Below are 18,467 nucleotides of genomic sequence, written 5' to 3'. Positions count from 1 at the left end.
ATGAATGGAGGAGTATAGGAATCGTTGTTAACTCCTTGTTAGATGCGTTGCTACGTTTATTGATCGCCCCAACGGGAAATCAAATCGCCAAAATCCTTGATTGGAAACTAATCAAGCTCGAGGCGATCTAAAAGTGTACGACTTCATCCAACCCCTGCCCGTAAAAAAAGAGAAAAAAATATTCTTGTTGAAAAATACCAAGTCAAGGGCTCCCAAAATAAAATAATAAAGTACAAATAGATGGGTACACAGGAAGACACCACGAACTGCTCTCATCCCCAAACAAGGGATAGCCGTAGATTATTCTTCACACTTCCATTTTCTTAGAGTGTCGAATCGCCTATGATTACCATCCATGAATCTGCCGATCATATGACACAGAGCAGAAGGATTGCCGAAGAAAAGTTAAACAAATGAAAATGTCGATTTAAAACCGTTTTGGTATTTAGCTGGGAATAAAATAGAAATATTAAAATACAGGGTCATGCCTTTCTCCACAGCTAAAATCAATCGCCCACGCACGCGCATACTCAGGAACCCAAAAGGTTGGTGATTTGAAGCCGGACTCCTTCAGGCCTCCCAGACTCAGCTCTTGACCTGTCCTCCCCTCCCACCCCTCCCAAACAGTTTCAGTAATCGATCCATCGAAACCCCCACCTGGAGCCCTTTTAAGTTTTGACCTCGTCTGGGTTCTAGTCGATCCTGTAGATCACCTGGCAGTTAACAGGCCAGTAGGTTAACGATCTTCGAGCGCCTCTTACCTCATACTCTAACCTGACTTCGCAACTCAGCAAGTTCTCCTCAATAAATTGGAATCCCGCCCTTTGGCTGAGGGCGTCCTCTATTTGAGATCCGAGCGGGTTTGGCCTCGGCGGACGAATACTAATAAAGGAAGAGGCCCGAAAGGAAACGAGATGAAATGAATGGAGCAAAATTATGGTAATTACCCTGGTTGGGATAAGGGCAAGGCACAATGAAAGACAAAGCTAGGCTAACTCACTCACTAGCTAACTGGCGGTGGCTGGCGCTAGGACTGACGGACTGCCCGATCCTATGCAGTCAATCCGTGATTGATACAAGCAAGCAAATTCTTCGTTTCCTGCTTTTGGCTAGACAAGAGTGGAGAATAGCTTGAAAACCAGTCGCTCCGTCTTCTGGTCGTTTTTCTATATCATTTTCTTTGTCTCCCATATTTAATCCTGAGGTACTAGGCGGGAGGGGCAGTATCCGCACTGACGACGAAAGACATGGATGTACAGGTACAGTACATGTAGGTGTCTGCACCGAATACCGGCACGGAACCTGGAGCTAATTATCGGAATTATTTCATCTCACATATTCGAGAAAAATAAGAACGGAACCAAAGATCGGTTCCGTTACGTACCTACATAGATCCCGAATGAAAATACCTAGGTAGGTATAGACTCCGCGATGTACAGTACAGTAGCCCCTTCCCCAGGAGCCTCGGTGGTCAGGGCTTTGGTGGCTCCCGCTAACTCCTCCTCCCGCATTTACTCATCAATGCTCATAATGGCTTATCATAGGAGGGTGGTGATGCTAAAATGGTATGCGGCTGTTTGTCGCAAAGAAGGGGATTTTCTCAGCTTCTTCCATGCCGTCGTTGGTCGAGAGATTGACTAGTCCCGGGGCTTCCGAATGGATGGGAGGTAGGGTCCGGAATCCAACATTTGGTGGATTTTCATGGGAGGAAGAAGGAAACCAAAGATTACGTGGTAGGAAAAGGAAAAGGAAAAGGGTGATCTGCTGAAATTGACGAAATTGATCCGAAGCTGTCATGCACGGTATATGGACTGTACAGTACATTGTGCCTGGGAACAAGAACAGCGGTGACGTTGAGTTAGATGCAAAAAGCCAGGGATTGGAACCTAACAAAACTTACCTCGGTACAAACCTTGACCTATTTTTCTTTTTGCAAAGCGGGCGGAAATGCGGTGTCTACGTACGAAATACCTTGCTTGGAACTTGGATAGATGGATGGAGGGGCGCAGTTTGCGGTTAGATTAGCGGATTCCCAGTGACGCGGGCAAGGGACAACCCGAGAACCTGGACAGGCGCATGGGTGGTTTTGTTTCAACTCGAGTGTATATTTGTATATATCGACCATACGTACCAGTTATGAACTTCGAGAACCAAGATAGCAAATAATCAGACCCTCGAAGACGAGTGATAATCGAAGACGTAAATCAAATCAAAAGTGCCCCCCGGACACCGTACATTTGTGGGTAGATGTCCGATCTCGTGCATAGATTTAAGAGACGAGTGTTCTTTATGCTCTCCGCCCCCAGAACCCAACAAACATTGCTTAAATTCGGGATTCGGTTTCATCTTGATGTAGGGGCGGCGGCGCCTGGATGACGTATACCGTGCCTCTCCCAGCTTGTTATTTTCATTCTTGGGGTGTTGGCGCAAAGGCGATACCGGCCTGCTTTTGTTAGTTGGCTGTCCTCTCTGCCGGATGTCGGGGGCGGGCTGTGAAGTCATGTCGTGGTGTGCCCGCCAATGTAACTGTATGGAGATATTGCAATGTACGGGTGCGCGTATAGAACTAGTCAGCTCGTAAGGCCCTTCTTCTTGGGTTTTCTTTTCTTTTTCTGATATATGCATGTACCATGTAAACTAACTGTCCATCCTAACGCGCGCGCCTCGCCGGGTTTTGACAAAAGGAATATTTTGACAGGGATATGTGTCATTCATTTGCCGTCGGTTCGGCCTACAGCCTGAGCAGCGAGTGAGTGTTATAATGGACCCTTCCGAGTGAGTTGATGAACAAAAGCTGGAGAATGAGGTAAACAGAACATAGAATCATTTGCAATTCTTCAGGTTCCCATTTGCTGTTTGCCTCCAGAGATCCCACTTTGCATGTGTCTGCTATTTACCAAGATTTGCTATTCTCAAACAAACCCATGTCCGCATTCTTGTTTCTTTGTTGGTTGGGTTCTATTACTGAGATGAGATAAGGCGGGGGCTTTATAAGGTAAATGATATTTCTGAATTGACGGAAGCAGATGGAGTACTTTCCGTCCCCACTCAGCCGTAATATCACAAATATAGGTGTCCATCACAGAGTAAGATTGATATCCGTGGGTATACAGGAAAATAAGCATAAAAGAGCAAAAGGAACAAGCAATAAATAGGATATATGAGCCCTGAGCAGGATAAAATGAGGTCATAGCTGGATAACAGCAGCAAACAAATATACCGTAAAAACTGCCAAGTGCGTGGTGCTGGTAGCGGTTTGTCTGTATGATACGTTGGGGGAAACAAAATGGGATATCACACGAAAGGAGAAAGCTGCGAAGAATGAGGCAGATATGATAGATGATACTTCAAAATCCTGAAAATGCCAACAACTAGAAATAGATACGTGAGATAGAATATCCAGTAGAAGAGTTGAGGGTTGGAGTGAGAACGCAAAAACGAAAAGAAAGTGCAAATACTAGCCGTAAAGCATGGACGACACTTAGCAGCTTCTTCTCCTCTCCCCCCCCCCCCCCCCCCCTTTTTTTTTTAATTCATGTTGTTGTTGTGGGCAATTTCCACTATCCCCCTGGTCATTCGCAAAGAGTTGCTGGGTCAACAGGAGAGGCAATCAGAAGGGTCACCGGTCACCAACTTGTTATAGACTCAAACGGTAATGCAGCCGATGCAATGTGATGTGTCTGTTGGCGGCTCAAAGGATGTTGTGAGACTTTGAAGAGCGCGTGTTATTACAGCCCTTTGTTGTTCCCCCAGCGGTGGAAGGGAAAAAATAAGAGCATCCATAGGCTGGAAATACCGTGCTTGTTAATAATAATGAGACATATGGGACCGAGAGTATGCTACTTGGCCGGCTGTTCTGCGCGCCTAGATGCATGTGTGCATTGGGAGTTCCTCTATCTGCTGGCCAACAGAACCCGGCTACCCGGTGGCCTGGTCCAAGTAAATTGGCATTGGAATGTATATGTGTTTGTCTATGATGGGGAGAGGAGAAAAGATGGAGGAAGCGGCGAAGCATATTTGAGGTAACGCGTTGGTTGGGGGCGCAAAAAGCAAATATGCAGAAATGTCCGAAAGGAATGCGGAAGAAGAATCGGAAGAAGAATCGAAAAGAAATGGAGAAAGAGGGGTCGCAAACATTATTTGCTTGTTGCCGATGATTGCTGCAAGGAGATAAATCCGGGTAGATAGGGCGAAAGGGGCTCACACATATTCGTAACACCTTGAGATGTATGGGACCTTGACTAAATGACGTGGTCGGGGCGGTAGCAGCAGGAACTCTTGTCATTTCATGTGGTATTTGAATTTTGCAAGCGGGAATATATGAAAAGAGCAAACACGATGCGCTAAAGGCAACAGCAACAGCAGCCGCATTAGAAGGATAAGAAACCACCCTATCCCCTATCGGATCCGTGGGGAGGAAGGGGTTAGACGAGGGTTCTAATCCTGGGTGATAAAGCGCGCTAACTCTAGGGTCGTATGGACAGAGGCAGAAAATAGGAGAACCAAATAGACACACTATGTTGAGGCCATCTACATATTTTCAAAGAATCAATCGAAGTAACCGTAAATGCATTCATTCAACAATCATCACAGAGTACACTTGGGGGAAATTTTTCTTTACCGAAACCATATCAATTTGAAAACACCACATTAGCCGGAAATAGATCAGTTAAATTACGTAGTCTTCTTCGCAAACTCCACGCGTAGGATCAGATGCCGATAACCAACTACATATCGCATTAGCAGAGGAATTGTCCGTTTGGTAATACACAGCAGATAAAACTTACATCCGTCCATTTTCTCGCATGCGCGAGCAGCATCACTTCTATCTTGGAACGAAATGAAGGCGAAGCCTTTCGCCATATTTGTTTCCCTATCCTTTGCCAGAAAGACTCTTGTGACGCGACCGAATCTTTCAAACATGTCCCGAATTTCTTGTTCTTCGGCCAGCTCGCTCACCTGCGCACAGTCAGCCTACAATAACAGGGAAATGTTGCTCTTTGCATGAACTTACGTTTGTAACGCGAAGAGTTGCCAGATCGTCTCGCTCATATTTCCCGCCCATGCGCTCTCCAGCTGAAGCACCACCTTTGCGCAGATGGGGCGGCACGTAACTGCTGCCACCAGCACCCAGGGCGCCAGTTGGCCGCTCTTCACCCGCATCTTCACCGGTGCCCGCACCAGGTTCTTCAACTGGTGCCATCGTATCCTTGAACGGACATCTGGCAGTGAAATGCTCCCCGGAACAAATTCGGCACTTGACTTTCTTGTCCTTTAGTTGGTCCTTGATGCTTCCCTTCTCAGGGCCTGCTTTCTCTGCTTCTTTCGCTTGTGCTTTCCAGTTTACACTAGGTCTGAAGATAATATTTTCACCAACGGAGGTAGTATCGAACGAGGGACCAGCCGGATGGCCCTTTTCAAGCCCAAACTTTGGCCATCCTCGCCGTTCTGCGACTCTGGGGTTCACGTGTTCCTTGACCACAGTTGTTCGAATTCGGCGGCTGGTTTTTACTTTCTTGCCGTCGTCGTTAAATCGATAAGAAATAACAGTCTTGGTACCGTCTTTGTTAGTGATCACTTGTTGGGGTGGGAGGGATTGAGCTTCGTCGAACTCCTCGTCGTCCGCCCAATCAGCACGACTGTAGTTTGTTAGTTGAGGATTTTCTTGACCGCTAGGGACAAGAAGAAGATCAAGGAACAACGTACTTAGCAAGTTTCGACATGTTTAAAAGGTCTGTTACTATGTAGGAAGTAGCTCCGGTTTGCTTGTTTGGAGCTGCGATTGTCCTGATTTTAATGTGCAATTATCCAGAACTCATAGCAATGGGTGGAGCCCGGATCTATGTCGGCCCGGAGGATAGTCATACGCTACTAACTGCATTTGGACGATTTGCCCTAAAATCATGTGATACAGAAATTCCAGCTGGAAGGATTTTTCTCACAGACATGACTCTCAATCTTGTCAATGACCGATTACTGTGTATTGATCGACTGATTTCCTCTGATATTAGAGAGCATAAATCAGGTAGCCAATCATCTGGTAAAACCTGGAAACCAATAGACACAGGATGGTATTGATATCCGGTCCCTCCTACTCTCAGTTTGGCATCCGATATTTTCACCTTCATCACTGCTAGTGATAGTCAAGACTGTTGATGGATTTTTGCCTCGTCTGAGAAATGAGATAAGTTTCCAATTATCAATTGGGCCCGACATACATTCTCATAATATTAAATCTCCCCTTTGACCCCAATATGACAAGGAACATAAGGCGATTTATCCCTCCAGACAATGAAAGCTCCCGGGAGAAACAGTCCATTTACTCTCGTTTTTCTTCAATGGGAAATTATTGAAGAAAATGCCGCGTCCTTTTTGAGACTCTAATCTCGTTCAGCGAAGGGAATGCAGTATATTTTGACCGGAGACCCGTCAAACATCCCACAGTCGATTGAGAATTGTACTGTTATATCCTGACATGTACAGTACAATCGCCTCAGATGCTTTATCATTATCATTTCCAATGACGAAATCCTACCCCTGTTTTAATTACGGATATGATGGCTCATATTCCCACTCCAAACCTCTATCCTGCCAGCAGCCTTGACTCTATCTACATCCCTTGTCAGCCTGGTTCATTCTATTACAGCAATATACAGGTAGCAGTATTGATGTGCCTCTGAGGGTCATTTTTTTGGAGCTTATAGCGCCATCAAAAGCGTGATAATTATCTACAATGCAGGTTTATGAATAGACATACTTCTATTGCCAAAACATTATAATCGATGAGTGATTGTATTCTCTCAAAGCTTCCTCCCACGAACATCACTATTTTGCACTATCAATCCAAAGAAGCTACAGTAGCTTGAAAAGGCCTCAAGATATACCAAAATATCAGAAAAAAAAGGAAAACAGGAAAAGAAAACGGGGGGGAAAAAAGAAAAAGAAAAAAAGCTAACTACGGTACAAAATTATAATTCTCCCAGATTTTCGCCTCAATTGTGTTCACATCGCTAGGCCGAATTTCCTTACCTCCAGCGACTTAGCAGGGTTCATGCGAGAAAATTTTCAATCATACGGCTTCGTTTTTCCCTTAAGTTTATCGAACGCCCATATGGACAACATATGATACTAAATAAGCTGGCCTGACAGATACTTGACACTGCCAGGCCACTGAAAGTTCTAAAGCACTCCCACTTATTTTGCGTCAAATGTGCTTAACGGCAAATTAAAAATTGCATCCTATTATCTGCATCAGGTCTGCATCAGAGGCTTGTGAAAGGCAGATTATTAATTTTCCAGGTCCAAGAAAGCTATACTAATGTACGAGAAGCCCGTTTCTTGTCCTGATATACATTATTACATTGTGGCCAATATGCGGGGAGTGGATTTTGAGCTCTTTTACTGCCCAGGGGCTGTCGGAGACGTCCCTGCTAGAGGTATCGAGAGGCCATGATATAGTTGTTCGATGGATAATGGTGTGGACTATGGTGACAACCCATATAATGTGCAAATACCTTCGATCGCGGCGTTCATCTGGATTCTGGCGCACGACGACCTCATCTCCCAGAAGCACCACATTGAAGGCGGCTGAGGAGAGGGTTTCTGCGTGTATGTATGAAGTTTTCAAGCCCAGTTGCTGAGTAGCTCTATCATGTCATCAGATCAATGCTCCCCGGAGCGAAGTCGCAATTGAAAACCGATCGACGAAATAATTCCAGTACAAGCTCTGATTAATAAGAAGGAACCATGTGGCCTGATCCGAAAAAAAAGGTCCCAAACTCGCGCTCGCGCACAACCACCCACATCGATTGGGATCATTGCTCAATACAATGCCTTTTTTTTGAATGAATTAGGTAGATTGCAGCTGATAGCGCGGCTACCAGCCTCACCACTGACCCAATGGCAAATGTAACTATGGCCGCCATATACCAGCGCCACCTGAGCACATAAATTCAAGCAAGTTTCCGGTATCATTGGTATACCATTTTTCCCGTCTATCGCATAGTCTCCTGTCATTCGAAACGCATCTATAACAGGCGGAGAGGTCTAATTCACAGGAGCTTCTAGTACTTACTGCATTTTTGGGTCGTGCTAAAAATCCAATATAAAACATGGGCGGGAACGAATCAAAGACAACAGGAGGTCATATCATATAATATCTAGAGTCCCAACCTAACAGAAACGCAAGGACCATTGATATAGCGCAGCCAAACCTTGCTCGCTTCTCTACACTTGATGTTAACTTGCTCATTGATAGCCGCGGCGTTGGGATCGTTGATCGAGCAGGTCCTTTGACACCCACCAAACATCTTCAAGCATTTGACCTGTTCATTTGTATCTCTTGAAGTTTTTTCGACGATAAGCCTCGCGAATGCAGAGCTGTATCAGTCTCCGTACGACTTCGCCCAAAACTCTTCCGACGAGCGGTATATCTGTCAAAATGTTGCGTCCAGGTCTGAAGGAAATATGAGATTGATGTTTCTGTATCCTCAATTGTGTTGACAGTTTTCTGTCTGTCCATTCTAGCTCCAAAAAACGCTGGAAATACCGTTACCATTGGGATAATTGCGATATATTTTCTCAAAAGTGTGAGACCACTATCAGTTATAAGACCGATCCAAAAGCTGGACGATTGAGGCGAGGCACGAATTTAATCGAAAAGCTCCTCCCCAAAGTGAGTCTAAGTAGTTAGTGCTTCATAACTCTGAAAAAGGTGCAATCTTATCACAGTGAGGGCACCGCGCGAAAGCCAAATCGACTCCTTTCGAAGTCTTGATCTACCCGTTGCCTAGACCAGGATGTGAGGAAGAGATCAGATCTAGATTAAAACACCACTCCTGCTTGGATGCGTGCCGCGGAATGGGAAATTGAGTTCGCTTTCACATTGGTACCATTTGATAGCTTGACGCCATTCGACCCTACCAACCCAAGCAGTAACGTTTCCCAAACATATCGGTGCCAGAGTATTTGACAACGACATAAATCATTTGAAGGCTATGAAGCTTGTCTACAATGAAGGTGTGGGGCCATTTTTGCTTGCATTCTCTCATGTTTAAACCATCTGATCCTTTTGCAACCGGTATCAAAATCTTGGCAGCGGTGTAATTAGGCGCACACCAGTGGAGATGATCGGCGGCTAATCTCTCTACTAATACTAGTAAGCACCTAATATCTCTACTAATACTAACCTAGTAAGCACCTAATATCTCAAAGTTCCCAAGAAGGTAAATTGAACCAAGGAAAAAAAGAGGAATCAACTGTGGAGTGTAATCTGAATATTGCGTACTGCAAAAAGAGACACCCAAGGTACGAGTCTTATCAGGGAAATATTACCCGCAAGAGAAACAGGGCTGGTGGACAGCAAAGAACAACATAACTTTAGCTCCGTAAGACGGAGACAATACAAACGAAGAGCGGAACAATATGCGACGTGGTGTTCCCCTCTGCTCCTCTGATTGGTTAACTTATTTTCATTATTTTCCGTCCGTTCTCTTATCATTTTTAGGAGGGGACGCTTGACATCTCAGCCGAATCAGCACGTATTTGGCAAACGAGGTTTCATCATACAAAAAGTTATTATTTTCCTTTACTTGATATCTCATTCTTCCTTTTGAGTGAGAAGCTAGATATCTATCAGGTATAAATTGATGGTAAATTCAATAATCAGAGCTCTAGAGTACTTCACCTCACCACTTTCTCAGCCACTTTATATCACCACACCAATTTAGTATGAGTGTACGAGAGAGTAGCTAATGTCTCATACCAAACTAGTGCGGTGAAAAAGTCGCCGAGAAAGCGATGAAGTGCGTTATTCTTCGGCTATCCTATTACGTAATAAGCACTGAATCTTTGGCTAGCTAGTTAGCTAGTTAGCTATAAGAGTGATCATACCAGGCCCGAATGAGGCCGCGGTTTATAATCCTTCCTTTATGTGAACCAATTCTACTCGCAAACCTGCCATTCTTCCGTATGAAATACAGTTCTCCCCGTCATCAACAATGACCTCATCTATCCCCGCGCTCAGCGAGAAAGTTAAAAGTCTTCTCCCCGAAGATCTTCGAGAAGACCGATGGTATCTAATCACAGTAAGTTGCCTGCGTCTTGCAGTGAACAGGGAAGAACAAATAGAGGGGATCGAGGAAAACATCAGATACAAGCACATTACAATTTAGGACAAAGGAACTGCGGGCTTGCTATTCCGTAATATTGAAGTAAAACAAGCTCTAATGACTAATGAAAGGCCGCTGCTCTAGTAGCTTCCGGCAAGCCGACCGAACTAGGGGAGCTTTACGAGTACATATTAGACACGGAATATCCCAATCTAACCCTGGAGCAAGAGCGCAGAATAGCTCGTCGGTTCAGCGATCTGCTGATGAAAGCATGGACACTTGTCGGCATCCCGAGTGTGCTGATGGCTGTCTCATCGCTAGCGAAGGTGGAGAGATTCGTATCAGCGAGTAACACGGGGTTGGAGGACAAGAGGTACGTTAATTATTTTTCGATGATATCTTATGTTACATTTTTTCAATTTTTCCAATTCACTTTTATTTCGAATTCTTTGTTTTGACTACTTCTATATTGTCTTGATTCTGTACCTCAGTACCTGTAACGATGGGATGCTGATAATCGGGGAATTAATTTACATCAAAATATAAAATTGAAAGGGGCGGCGACTAAATTAAATTCACTGGACAGGATAAACATTGACTTCGAGAAAGGCATCACGGAACGCGGCACAAAGTTTATTCAGCTTCTATACAAACAGAATCTCGAACCCATTTTCGATACCTGGGGGTCCTACAGGGAAGAATTCGTGTGGCTGGAGAAGAGTGTGATCTACGGACTCTTTTTGGCTGATCAGACGGTTCTATCTGAGGTGGAAACGCTATTAGTCACGCTACCCTCGATAATGTGCCAGGGTTGGCCAGGTCCAGCACTGTGGCATCTTCGGGGCCTGAGAAGAGTTGGTCGGAGCACGGAAGATGTCGAGAAGGTGCAGCAGGCCGTGGAGGCTGTTGCCATTTGGTCTGGGAAGTCGATTGAAGGTTGGCCAAGGGTCACAGATATTAAGGATGAAATTTAGTAGTTCTTCTTGGACTCTTGACGGTTTTCTTTAGATTCTTCTTTCAAGATGCATTTGGGATCATGCGTGATTTCAGTTACATATACATATTTGGGCTGGACATCGGCAAAGCGATGCCGATATCCCATAAAATACAGTCGGGAATGTGCTTCGCCATATGTATCTGAGTGTGTGTGTGTGTGTCTTGCGTTCCATCATGACTCCATGCTTAGGTGATGCGGTTTCCTGTTGTCAAATTCAGCTAGGACATCTCATTTGAGTTCATCTACCCAGCAAATGATATGGCTTTTTCGGCCTTCAACTACTGCCAAAGATTTCATACGGCCATCAAAACGGCGCGATAACCCTGCTAACGCCATTGTATTCCAAAGATTTTCGTTGCAGCTTTCTTCGCTGCATTTTTATTCGCCTCCGCGTTTTCGAGATAAAGTCGTTGATGTCCTGTACTCAGTTAGGGAAAATTCATCATTTTCCTCGAATGACACCGGCATACCTTTAACGTCCAACGCCAGAATATTGTATTCAAATTCATTTGTTTGCGGGTTCTTTATCAGATGTACGCTCACAGTTCCATCGTTGCGTGGGCCACTGACCTAAAAATAATCAAGTGCCGTTAGTCGGTGTACTTCGCAGAGTGAAATAGTAAAACAATACCCACATTGAAGTTCATTTTCATATGCTCCCGACCAACTCGGTCCTTTTCCACGGTGGTTCTAGCACAGTAGTTAGCCAATATGATGCAGTAGATATTCGGGTTGGAGCTCCACTCACGCGATGGGCCTATTTCTTGTCCACTTATTCCACGTAGTCTCGCCATAGGCCCGTATCTTGTTGCTATCCCCAAGTAGCTCGATACATCTCTGATCCTCCTTAATTCGGTCGACGGCTCGATTGAAATTCCGAGTTTTGCTGTCTGGCGCAAAAACTTCCTGGTAAAGCAGAGTAAAAACAGCACCCTAAACTAAATATCAGCACAATGCCCTGATCACGTATATCTTACATGGCTGAGGGATGCGCACAGTCATGGCAGCCCCAATAACAATGATAAGGAAATTTGCAGATTGCTGAGTTGCCCGAGCTGCCTTCTCTCTTCTAGAGAGCTCCCCCCACCGTACTCGGCCATCGTCGCTGGTGACGGTTATTTGTTTTCTGGACTGCTGGGGGTTTGCTGATGAAGATGCTCCCCCCAAGCTGCTCTGAGTTGCATAATACCGGGAAAGCGCCTCCCATGGTTTGAATGTGTGTTTTTTAGCGGGGTTCGTGCCGGAGAGGCTTTGGAGAACTGATCGGGTTCGGAACACGGAAGTCATGGTTAGGGTTGATTAAAGCCCCAGCACCTGCATCAGGGCAAGCAATGGAGCGTATTGCGACGAGTCCAGCAATACCAGATCGGCCATAAGCTCTCCCACGTTCACAAAATGAACTTTTGTTCGCCAGCCCGTTCATGTTCCCTTCCTTGCTTCCAGGTTATCATTGCTGCTAAACTGGGGAAGCGTTTTAGATCACATGATTTATTAGTCATATAGTTTGGCGCGCGTCTGTCTGCGCTTGCTGATGGCCCTATTTTCTGGTTTGGAACCACGCTGGCCGATTATCGCCGCCGACCACAACGTCCTCTCTCCCCTAGACACCGCAGACCTTCGTTGATCTCCCGCCGCAGTGTCTCTTTTAACGAGGCCGCTTTGTGCCGCTATCCACAATGAGTGCAACAAAGACACAGTCCCAGAAAGTTTTCGAAAAACTGAAATCCAAACCGGCAAATAAAGTGAGTACACCGCCGAACCCCCCTTTCTTTGCCATTCACGACTCATATTGGCTGGTGCAGATATGTTTTGACTGTGGCACCAACAATCCCACCTGGTCTTCGGTTCCGTTTGGTATTTATCTGTGTTTGGACTGCTCGTCTAACCACCGAAACCTCGGCGTTCACATTTCCTTTGTTCGCTCTACCAACCTTGATCGTGCGTCTACACCCAGGCCCTTTTTCTAGTATGGAATTCGATGCATGCATGTTCTAACATTGGATATAGAGTGGCAATGGGAACAATTACGAATTATGAAAGTGGGAGGGAATGAGTCCGCAACGAAATATTTCCGGTCACATGGAGGGACCGCGGCTTTGGCCAGCAAGGACCCCAAAGTTAAATACACGTCCGCTGCAGCAGTGAAATATAAAGAAGAGCTGAAACGAAGAGCACAGCTGGATGCGCAAGAGTATGTTTATTCTAACATGTATATGTTGCCTTGAAGTTAACTCTATCCTAATGAATCATGCGAGCTCTAGGTTTCCCAACGAAGTTGTCATCATTGATGCTGGGCCAGCGTCTCAATCTGACGGAACCTCCACACCCGCAGGCGAAGGCGAAGATGACTTCTTCTCATCGTGGGATAAGCCAACCATCAAACGACCAAGCAACCCTCCTTCGCGGACAGCCACCCCACCTGTAGTCAGCCGCACCGATTCCCCGTTCCTCAACGCGGGCGCTAACGGTAATGGAGTTTCCCGACCGAAATCCCCCCTCTCCGGCTCAGATGACAAATCCCCAGTGTCAGACCCACCCGTGGCTGTTCGGTCAAATCCTGCAGTTCGCAAGACCGCGGCAGTTGGCGCTAAGAAGGGCAGTGTATTGGGGTCGAAAAAGGCTCCGAAGTTGGGCGCCAAAAAACTTATCAGCTCCGATGCAATTGACTTCGAGGAAGCGGAAAAGAGAGCAAAAGAAGAGGCGGAACGTATTGCCAAGCTGGGATACGATCCCGAAGCGGAGAGGGCCGCAGCTGAGGCGAAAAAATCCGGATCTTCAGCCTCCAAAATAGCCGCCCCAACACCCGTCAGCCCCACCCGGGGTAGCTTTGGAGCCACCCGAAGCCACGAAAGAAGCTCCAGCGAAATCGAACGTCTTGGAATGGGTTTGGGCCGCCTGGGATTTGGTCAAGTTGGAGCGGCAGCAAAAGCTCCTGCCCCTAAGAAGCTGGGATTTGGAGCCACTGCCGCGTCCAAGGCTGCTGATGGTAAGTGGTCATCGAGACCTATTGGGAAACTTGCATCTGTATTAACCAGTTGCCCTTTTCGCCTGTTTAGACGAGGAACTAGAATATGCCAGACAGAAATTTGGCAGCCAGAAAGGGATCTCCTCGGACGAGTTCTTTGGTCGCGATCAATTTGACCCAGCCACTCAGGCCGAAGCCAAGAGCCGTCTCGCAAATTTTGAAGGCGCCACTTCTATATCCAGCAATGCATATTTCGGCCGTCCCGAAAATGACCAACCATCTACCGACGAGTATGGCAATTATGACGACCTGGAAAGCGCAGCGAGAGACTTCGTGCGACGATTTGGAGTTACGGCAGGCGATGACTTAGAGAATCTGACACAGTTTCTTGGTGATGGTGCGGCTAAGTTACAAGGCAAGTTTCTTTTTACCATTTATTTATTCATTTCGTATCTCTTTCTTTCCTTTTCTACTTGTCCCCGCTCCCTCTTGTACAGCTAGATTTTGAGCCAGCTAACTCTTATTTGTAGGAGCCATTCGAACCTATCTCAACAGTTAGATTTACGTATCTGCATTGTTCGATTCTCTCTTCTTTTTTCCCCTCTGTTTCCCCTTGTGAAAGCATACGACGATACTTTCCCTTTTTCTTTCCCTGCAGTCATCGATTTACACAACATTTTTCTCAGCTCTTTTCTCTATTTTCTTTGGTTTGTTTGATGGTGGGATTCCGGCGGATAGTGCATAAAGAAAAGAGGACACCGGACCCATTCGGCGAGAAAGCGGGGATACGGGGACGAAAACGAAGATGATATAGCCCCGACGACGTCTGGCTACTACAGGAGTTAAAAAGCATTAAACTAATCTTGTGAGAGTAGAATACCAAATTTGCGTTTTCGTTTTGCTTTGTTATGCTTCGCTTTTATTTTATTTTAATTTATTTTTATATTATTGTTAGTTTTTAATTTATTGGAGGTTCGCTGCATTCAAAATTCTCACCTTTAACAAGTTTAATCTATCTTATTATATATAAAATACATGTATAACCGGGAAGCATAGCCACCTTAGAAATTCAATTCTGTCAAATGGCAGCCGAAGGGGGGAATGTATAAAAATACATACAAATGAATTAAAAGCCAATACAAAATAAAATAGGAGACTTGCGGCTATTCATCCGAAAGACTCCCTTGGCTCTCAATCACAATTCCTATAAATTGCATCCGCCATTTTCACCACCTGGCTCATCTCGGCGGTATCATGAACCCTCACGATGTCCGCCCCACCTGCAACTGAAGCAGTAACAGTCGCCGCTGTACCCCAAAGTCTCTCGCTCGGCTTCTTAACACCCGTAACGCGCCCGATGAACGCTTTCCGGCTCGTGCCCAACAACCAAGGCAAATAACGTAATCCGTCAAATCTCTCCCGTAGCGACTGGAGATTCCTCAGCAGCTCTAGATTCTGCTCTTTGGCCTTCGCAAAGCCAATTCCAGGGTCCAGAATGATCCGCCACCGCCGCACACCGGCGTTCTCCACAACTCTTATTCGCTCCATCAGTTCATTGGCAACGCCGTCAACAACTCCGCTGCCCGTGCCAGTGCCACTACCATGACCAGGCTTATATGCGCTATAGTCGGTAAGTTTCATCATTGTCTGTGGCGTGCCGCGCATGTGCATAAGAATCACCGTCTTCTGGAGTTTCGCCATAGTAGCAGGCATGTTAGGGTCCAGGGAAGCCCCAGACACATCATTGATGATATCTGCTCCTGCATTAACCGCCGCCTCCGCGACTGCAGCACGGTACGTGTCGATGCTAATGGCGACGCTGTTGGCTTCGGGGAGGGAGCGGATAAGTCTTATAGCAGGAAGAACTCGAGAGAGTTCCACTTCTTCGGTTACAGAGTCGCAGTCGGGACGGGTGCTCTCGCCGCCTACATCGATGATAGTAGCGCCATCACGGATGAACTTGCGGATGGTCTCAGTGAGGGATGCGAGGTCTGTGGGAGGGTGTTTTCCACCATCGGAGAAGGAGTCTGGAGTTACATTCAGGGTGGCCATAAGGTGTGTTTTGCGTTTGGGGTCGGAAGCGCAGAGGGGTGGTAATTGTGGGGATAGTGGGGTTACGGCAACCGGGGCGGGATTTGAAGGGGGAAGAGAGTCGAGATATGATTGATATGGGCGAGTTTTGTCTGAAATGGGAGGGGATTCTCCAGGTATTAGCCTATTCTGTGTCAGTAGGATACGACTCCGCTACTATCATGAATCGGGGGAAAGGTTGAATCGCACTGGCAAAGTGGCCGCAAGACAAATTCCCGCTCCAACATGAGTTTGTGAGGTATGTCCAATCGGGGGCCAGATAATTTCAAATCATTGTACAACAAGATATCAAGATCTATGTTACGGGGTCCCTTGTCTATAATTTTGCGTCTTCCCATACCAGCCTCAATTGACTGGAGCGTGTTTAGTAAGGCCATAGGACCCAGTGCGGTCTCAATCTAGAGGAGGTGTTAGAACAGCCAATTCAAGCCATAAGATCAAACCCAAAGAACATGGCAAAAAGCTAACCTCGCAGACACCGTTGAAAAACGACTCTTGATCTGTGACATACATAGGGGCTGTCTCGAAGAGGTTACTGGTTCGTATGATTTTGATGCCACGAGCTTCCATTTCCCGACAGGCTTCCTCGATTGCAGCAATGCGGTCGCCCATATTGCTTCCCAAAGCGATAAACGCGCGACATGGCGACACACTAGGTACGCTTGCAGATGCGCTAGCTCCGGGTGTTGAGGAGTTGGAGTAATTTCGCTGGTGGTTCATAAGGGAAAAACCGTGTTCTCTAGAACACTTTTCACTTTGAAGTTGATGTTCACTTGCTACACTTTGCCGCATCAATTGGTCGCAGAGACCCAGCGAAGGACGGTATCGCGAGAAAGAGCGCCTAGAATCAAGTACTCTTCCCAACGGAGAAGATGTCTTGACGCAATGATACCTGATGGAGGTAGAGCTAATGCGAAGGCTTGCATTGCTCAGAGAACAGAATGCTGAAACAGGTGATTGACGACCACGACTGACGAGGGGTACAGATTCTCTTTATCCTACAATTAGCTAATTGAGCCGGATGCAAATTTCGCTTTTAAAACAAAGCAAGGTCACCTTCACCTTCGCGGGGTCCCTATTCCAGGGGCGACTAACAACTGGCTGTGAATTCTAAGATGAAGCTTCTGGGACGACAAACCAGGACGACAGATGCCAGCAATGTTGCCAACACAGTGTGAAAGTGCCTGCTTTTCCATATCAATCACCAAGAATGGCAGACACAACAGACGCAGGAGAAGCTTCACTGGCGCATTCTGTTGTGAGCAGCAACAACCTGTTCCAAAGTCAGCCAGATGCGGTTCGATTAGTCATCATATCAAGGTTCGCAGCATAGAGCATGGAGATGACAGCGTCTACGGGGTATTTTACAATTTGAAACTGTTGGGGGGATTGGATTGGGTGATTTGTACCCCCTCTACACCACCACGGCGCTGGTGGTGATTGAGCTCTTTTGCCCTAGTGGCCTAATAGAAACACATTCAGCTGGAGCATTTTGCTCCATTCATGCGTATTTTTGACCAATGAATCAGGTTCGAAAATACTCCGATGAGGTTCAGCTGTTCCTTCGGGCAGCAGAAATATGGCACTATGTACTGGTGGACCGAGGCACAACTTAATAGGTAGCCGCATCGCCCTATGACGATGGATGCCAGACCACTATGGCCGGTGAAACAGCGGGTTGAACTTCGGGATGTCCTCATCACTATCTGTATCTTTGAGCACAGGATAAATGTTTGAGAGGGGTTTCGGTGTCAACTTCCATTCCTTGCATTGTTTCTCCATGATTGATCCTACGTCTATTTGCCCTACGATATGTCTTTTCCAGCCGTCTTCCATTTATCCCTTCCAGCGTTGTAAGTACTTAGGGACGATACGGCCAGCCATCAGTAACTAATCAGGCGCTGCCCATTTTATTTAGCTGGATCAGCCTATAGCCAACATTTTATGACTCGTGGCATGATCCACTGGACTATTTTGCCAGGGAGCCCTGGGGTAGTAGATAAGAAACATGTTCGCTGCTGAATATTTAACTCAGCTCTGTTTCCATTTTTTCTCAAAAGTGATTAACGGGAAGTCTTCCTATGCAAAGCACAGGAGAATGCCTAGTGGAATTAGACCCGTGATATCTACTATGTTATGTTGGGTGCAGGTGGCAGACACCCTCCAACCCAAAAAAAAAAAAAATATCAAGAACAATAGCAGAGCAATCTATTGTTCTTAAAAGGCTTTTCTTAAGAACGCTAGCATCCTTTTTCTATTCTTGTCTCTCTCACTTCTTTCAACAGAACACTTTACTTTCGGTGAT

General features: G+C 46.1%; 7 protein-coding genes across 7 annotated transcripts; 3 read left to right on the top strand and 4 right to left on the bottom strand.

Annotated features, from left to right (window-relative positions):
* Positions 1-469: 469 nt before the first annotated feature.
* On the bottom strand, positions 470-766 carry HCBG_08734 (uncharacterized protein; the record flags this gene model as incomplete). Its single annotated transcript, XM_045435783.1, has 2 exons — positions 470-692; positions 762-766. 2 exons carry the CDS (start codon positions 764-766, stop codon positions 470-472), a joined length of 228 nt encoding a protein of 75 aa, XP_045283575.1.
* Positions 767-4,284: 3,518 nt separating this feature from the next.
* On the bottom strand, positions 4,285-5,723 carry HCBG_08733 (eukaryotic translation initiation factor 3; the record flags this gene model as incomplete). The annotated part of the gene is made up of 4 exons (XM_045435782.1): positions 4,285-4,727; positions 4,788-4,959; positions 5,015-5,672; positions 5,707-5,723. The coding sequence occupies 4 exons, from the start codon at positions 5,721-5,723 to the stop codon at positions 4,675-4,677; spliced, it is 900 nt and encodes a 299-aa protein (XP_045283574.1).
* An 834-nt stretch (positions 5,724-6,557) lies between these two features.
* Positions 6,558-8,776, top strand: HCBG_08732 (uncharacterized protein; the record flags this gene model as incomplete). The annotated part of the gene is made up of 5 exons (XM_045435781.1): positions 6,558-6,656; positions 7,410-7,608; positions 8,348-8,453; positions 8,527-8,674; positions 8,714-8,776. 5 exons carry the CDS (start codon positions 6,558-6,560, stop codon positions 8,774-8,776), a joined length of 615 nt encoding a protein of 204 aa, XP_045283573.1.
* A 1,222-nt stretch (positions 8,777-9,998) lies between these two features.
* On the top strand, positions 9,999-11,083 carry HCBG_08731 (uncharacterized protein; the record flags this gene model as incomplete). Its single annotated transcript, XM_045435780.1, has 3 exons — positions 9,999-10,085; positions 10,241-10,482; positions 10,696-11,083. The coding sequence occupies 3 exons, from the start codon at positions 9,999-10,001 to the stop codon at positions 11,081-11,083; spliced, it is 717 nt and encodes a 238-aa protein (XP_045283572.1).
* Positions 11,084-11,120: 37 nt separating this feature from the next.
* Positions 11,121-12,429, bottom strand: HCBG_08730 (import inner membrane translocase subunit tim21; the record flags this gene model as incomplete). Its single annotated transcript, XM_045435779.1, has 5 exons — positions 11,121-11,524; positions 11,577-11,676; positions 11,742-11,796; positions 11,855-12,039; positions 12,103-12,429. The coding sequence occupies 5 exons, from the start codon at positions 12,391-12,393 to the stop codon at positions 11,433-11,435; spliced, it is 723 nt and encodes a 240-aa protein (XP_045283571.1).
* Positions 12,430-12,741: 312 nt separating this feature from the next.
* On the top strand, positions 12,742-15,913 carry HCBG_08729 (GTPase-activating protein; the record flags this gene model as incomplete). The annotated part of the gene is made up of 6 exons (XM_045435778.1): positions 12,742-12,848; positions 12,909-13,044; positions 13,114-13,297; positions 13,368-14,092; positions 14,163-14,486; positions 14,602-15,913. 6 exons carry the CDS (start codon positions 12,783-12,785, stop codon positions 14,628-14,630), a joined length of 1,464 nt encoding a protein of 487 aa, XP_045283570.1.
* Positions 15,263-17,944, bottom strand: HCBG_08728 (folic acid synthesis protein; the record flags this gene model as incomplete). The annotated part of the gene is made up of 5 exons (XM_045435777.1): positions 15,263-16,286; positions 16,352-16,560; positions 16,631-17,153; positions 17,225-17,435; positions 17,866-17,944. The coding sequence occupies 5 exons, from the start codon at positions 17,942-17,944 to the stop codon at positions 15,263-15,265; spliced, it is 2,046 nt and encodes a 681-aa protein (XP_045283569.1).
* Positions 17,945-18,467: the final 523 nt, after the last annotated feature.

The sequence above is a fragment of the Histoplasma capsulatum genome, assembly GCF_000150115.1.
Source record: "Histoplasma capsulatum G186AR genomic scaffold supercont2.17, whole genome shotgun sequence".
Classification (NCBI taxonomy): Eukaryota; Fungi; Ascomycota; class Eurotiomycetes; order Onygenales; family Ajellomycetaceae; genus Histoplasma; species Histoplasma capsulatum.
This window is presented reverse-complemented; position numbering and strand designations above follow the sequence as displayed.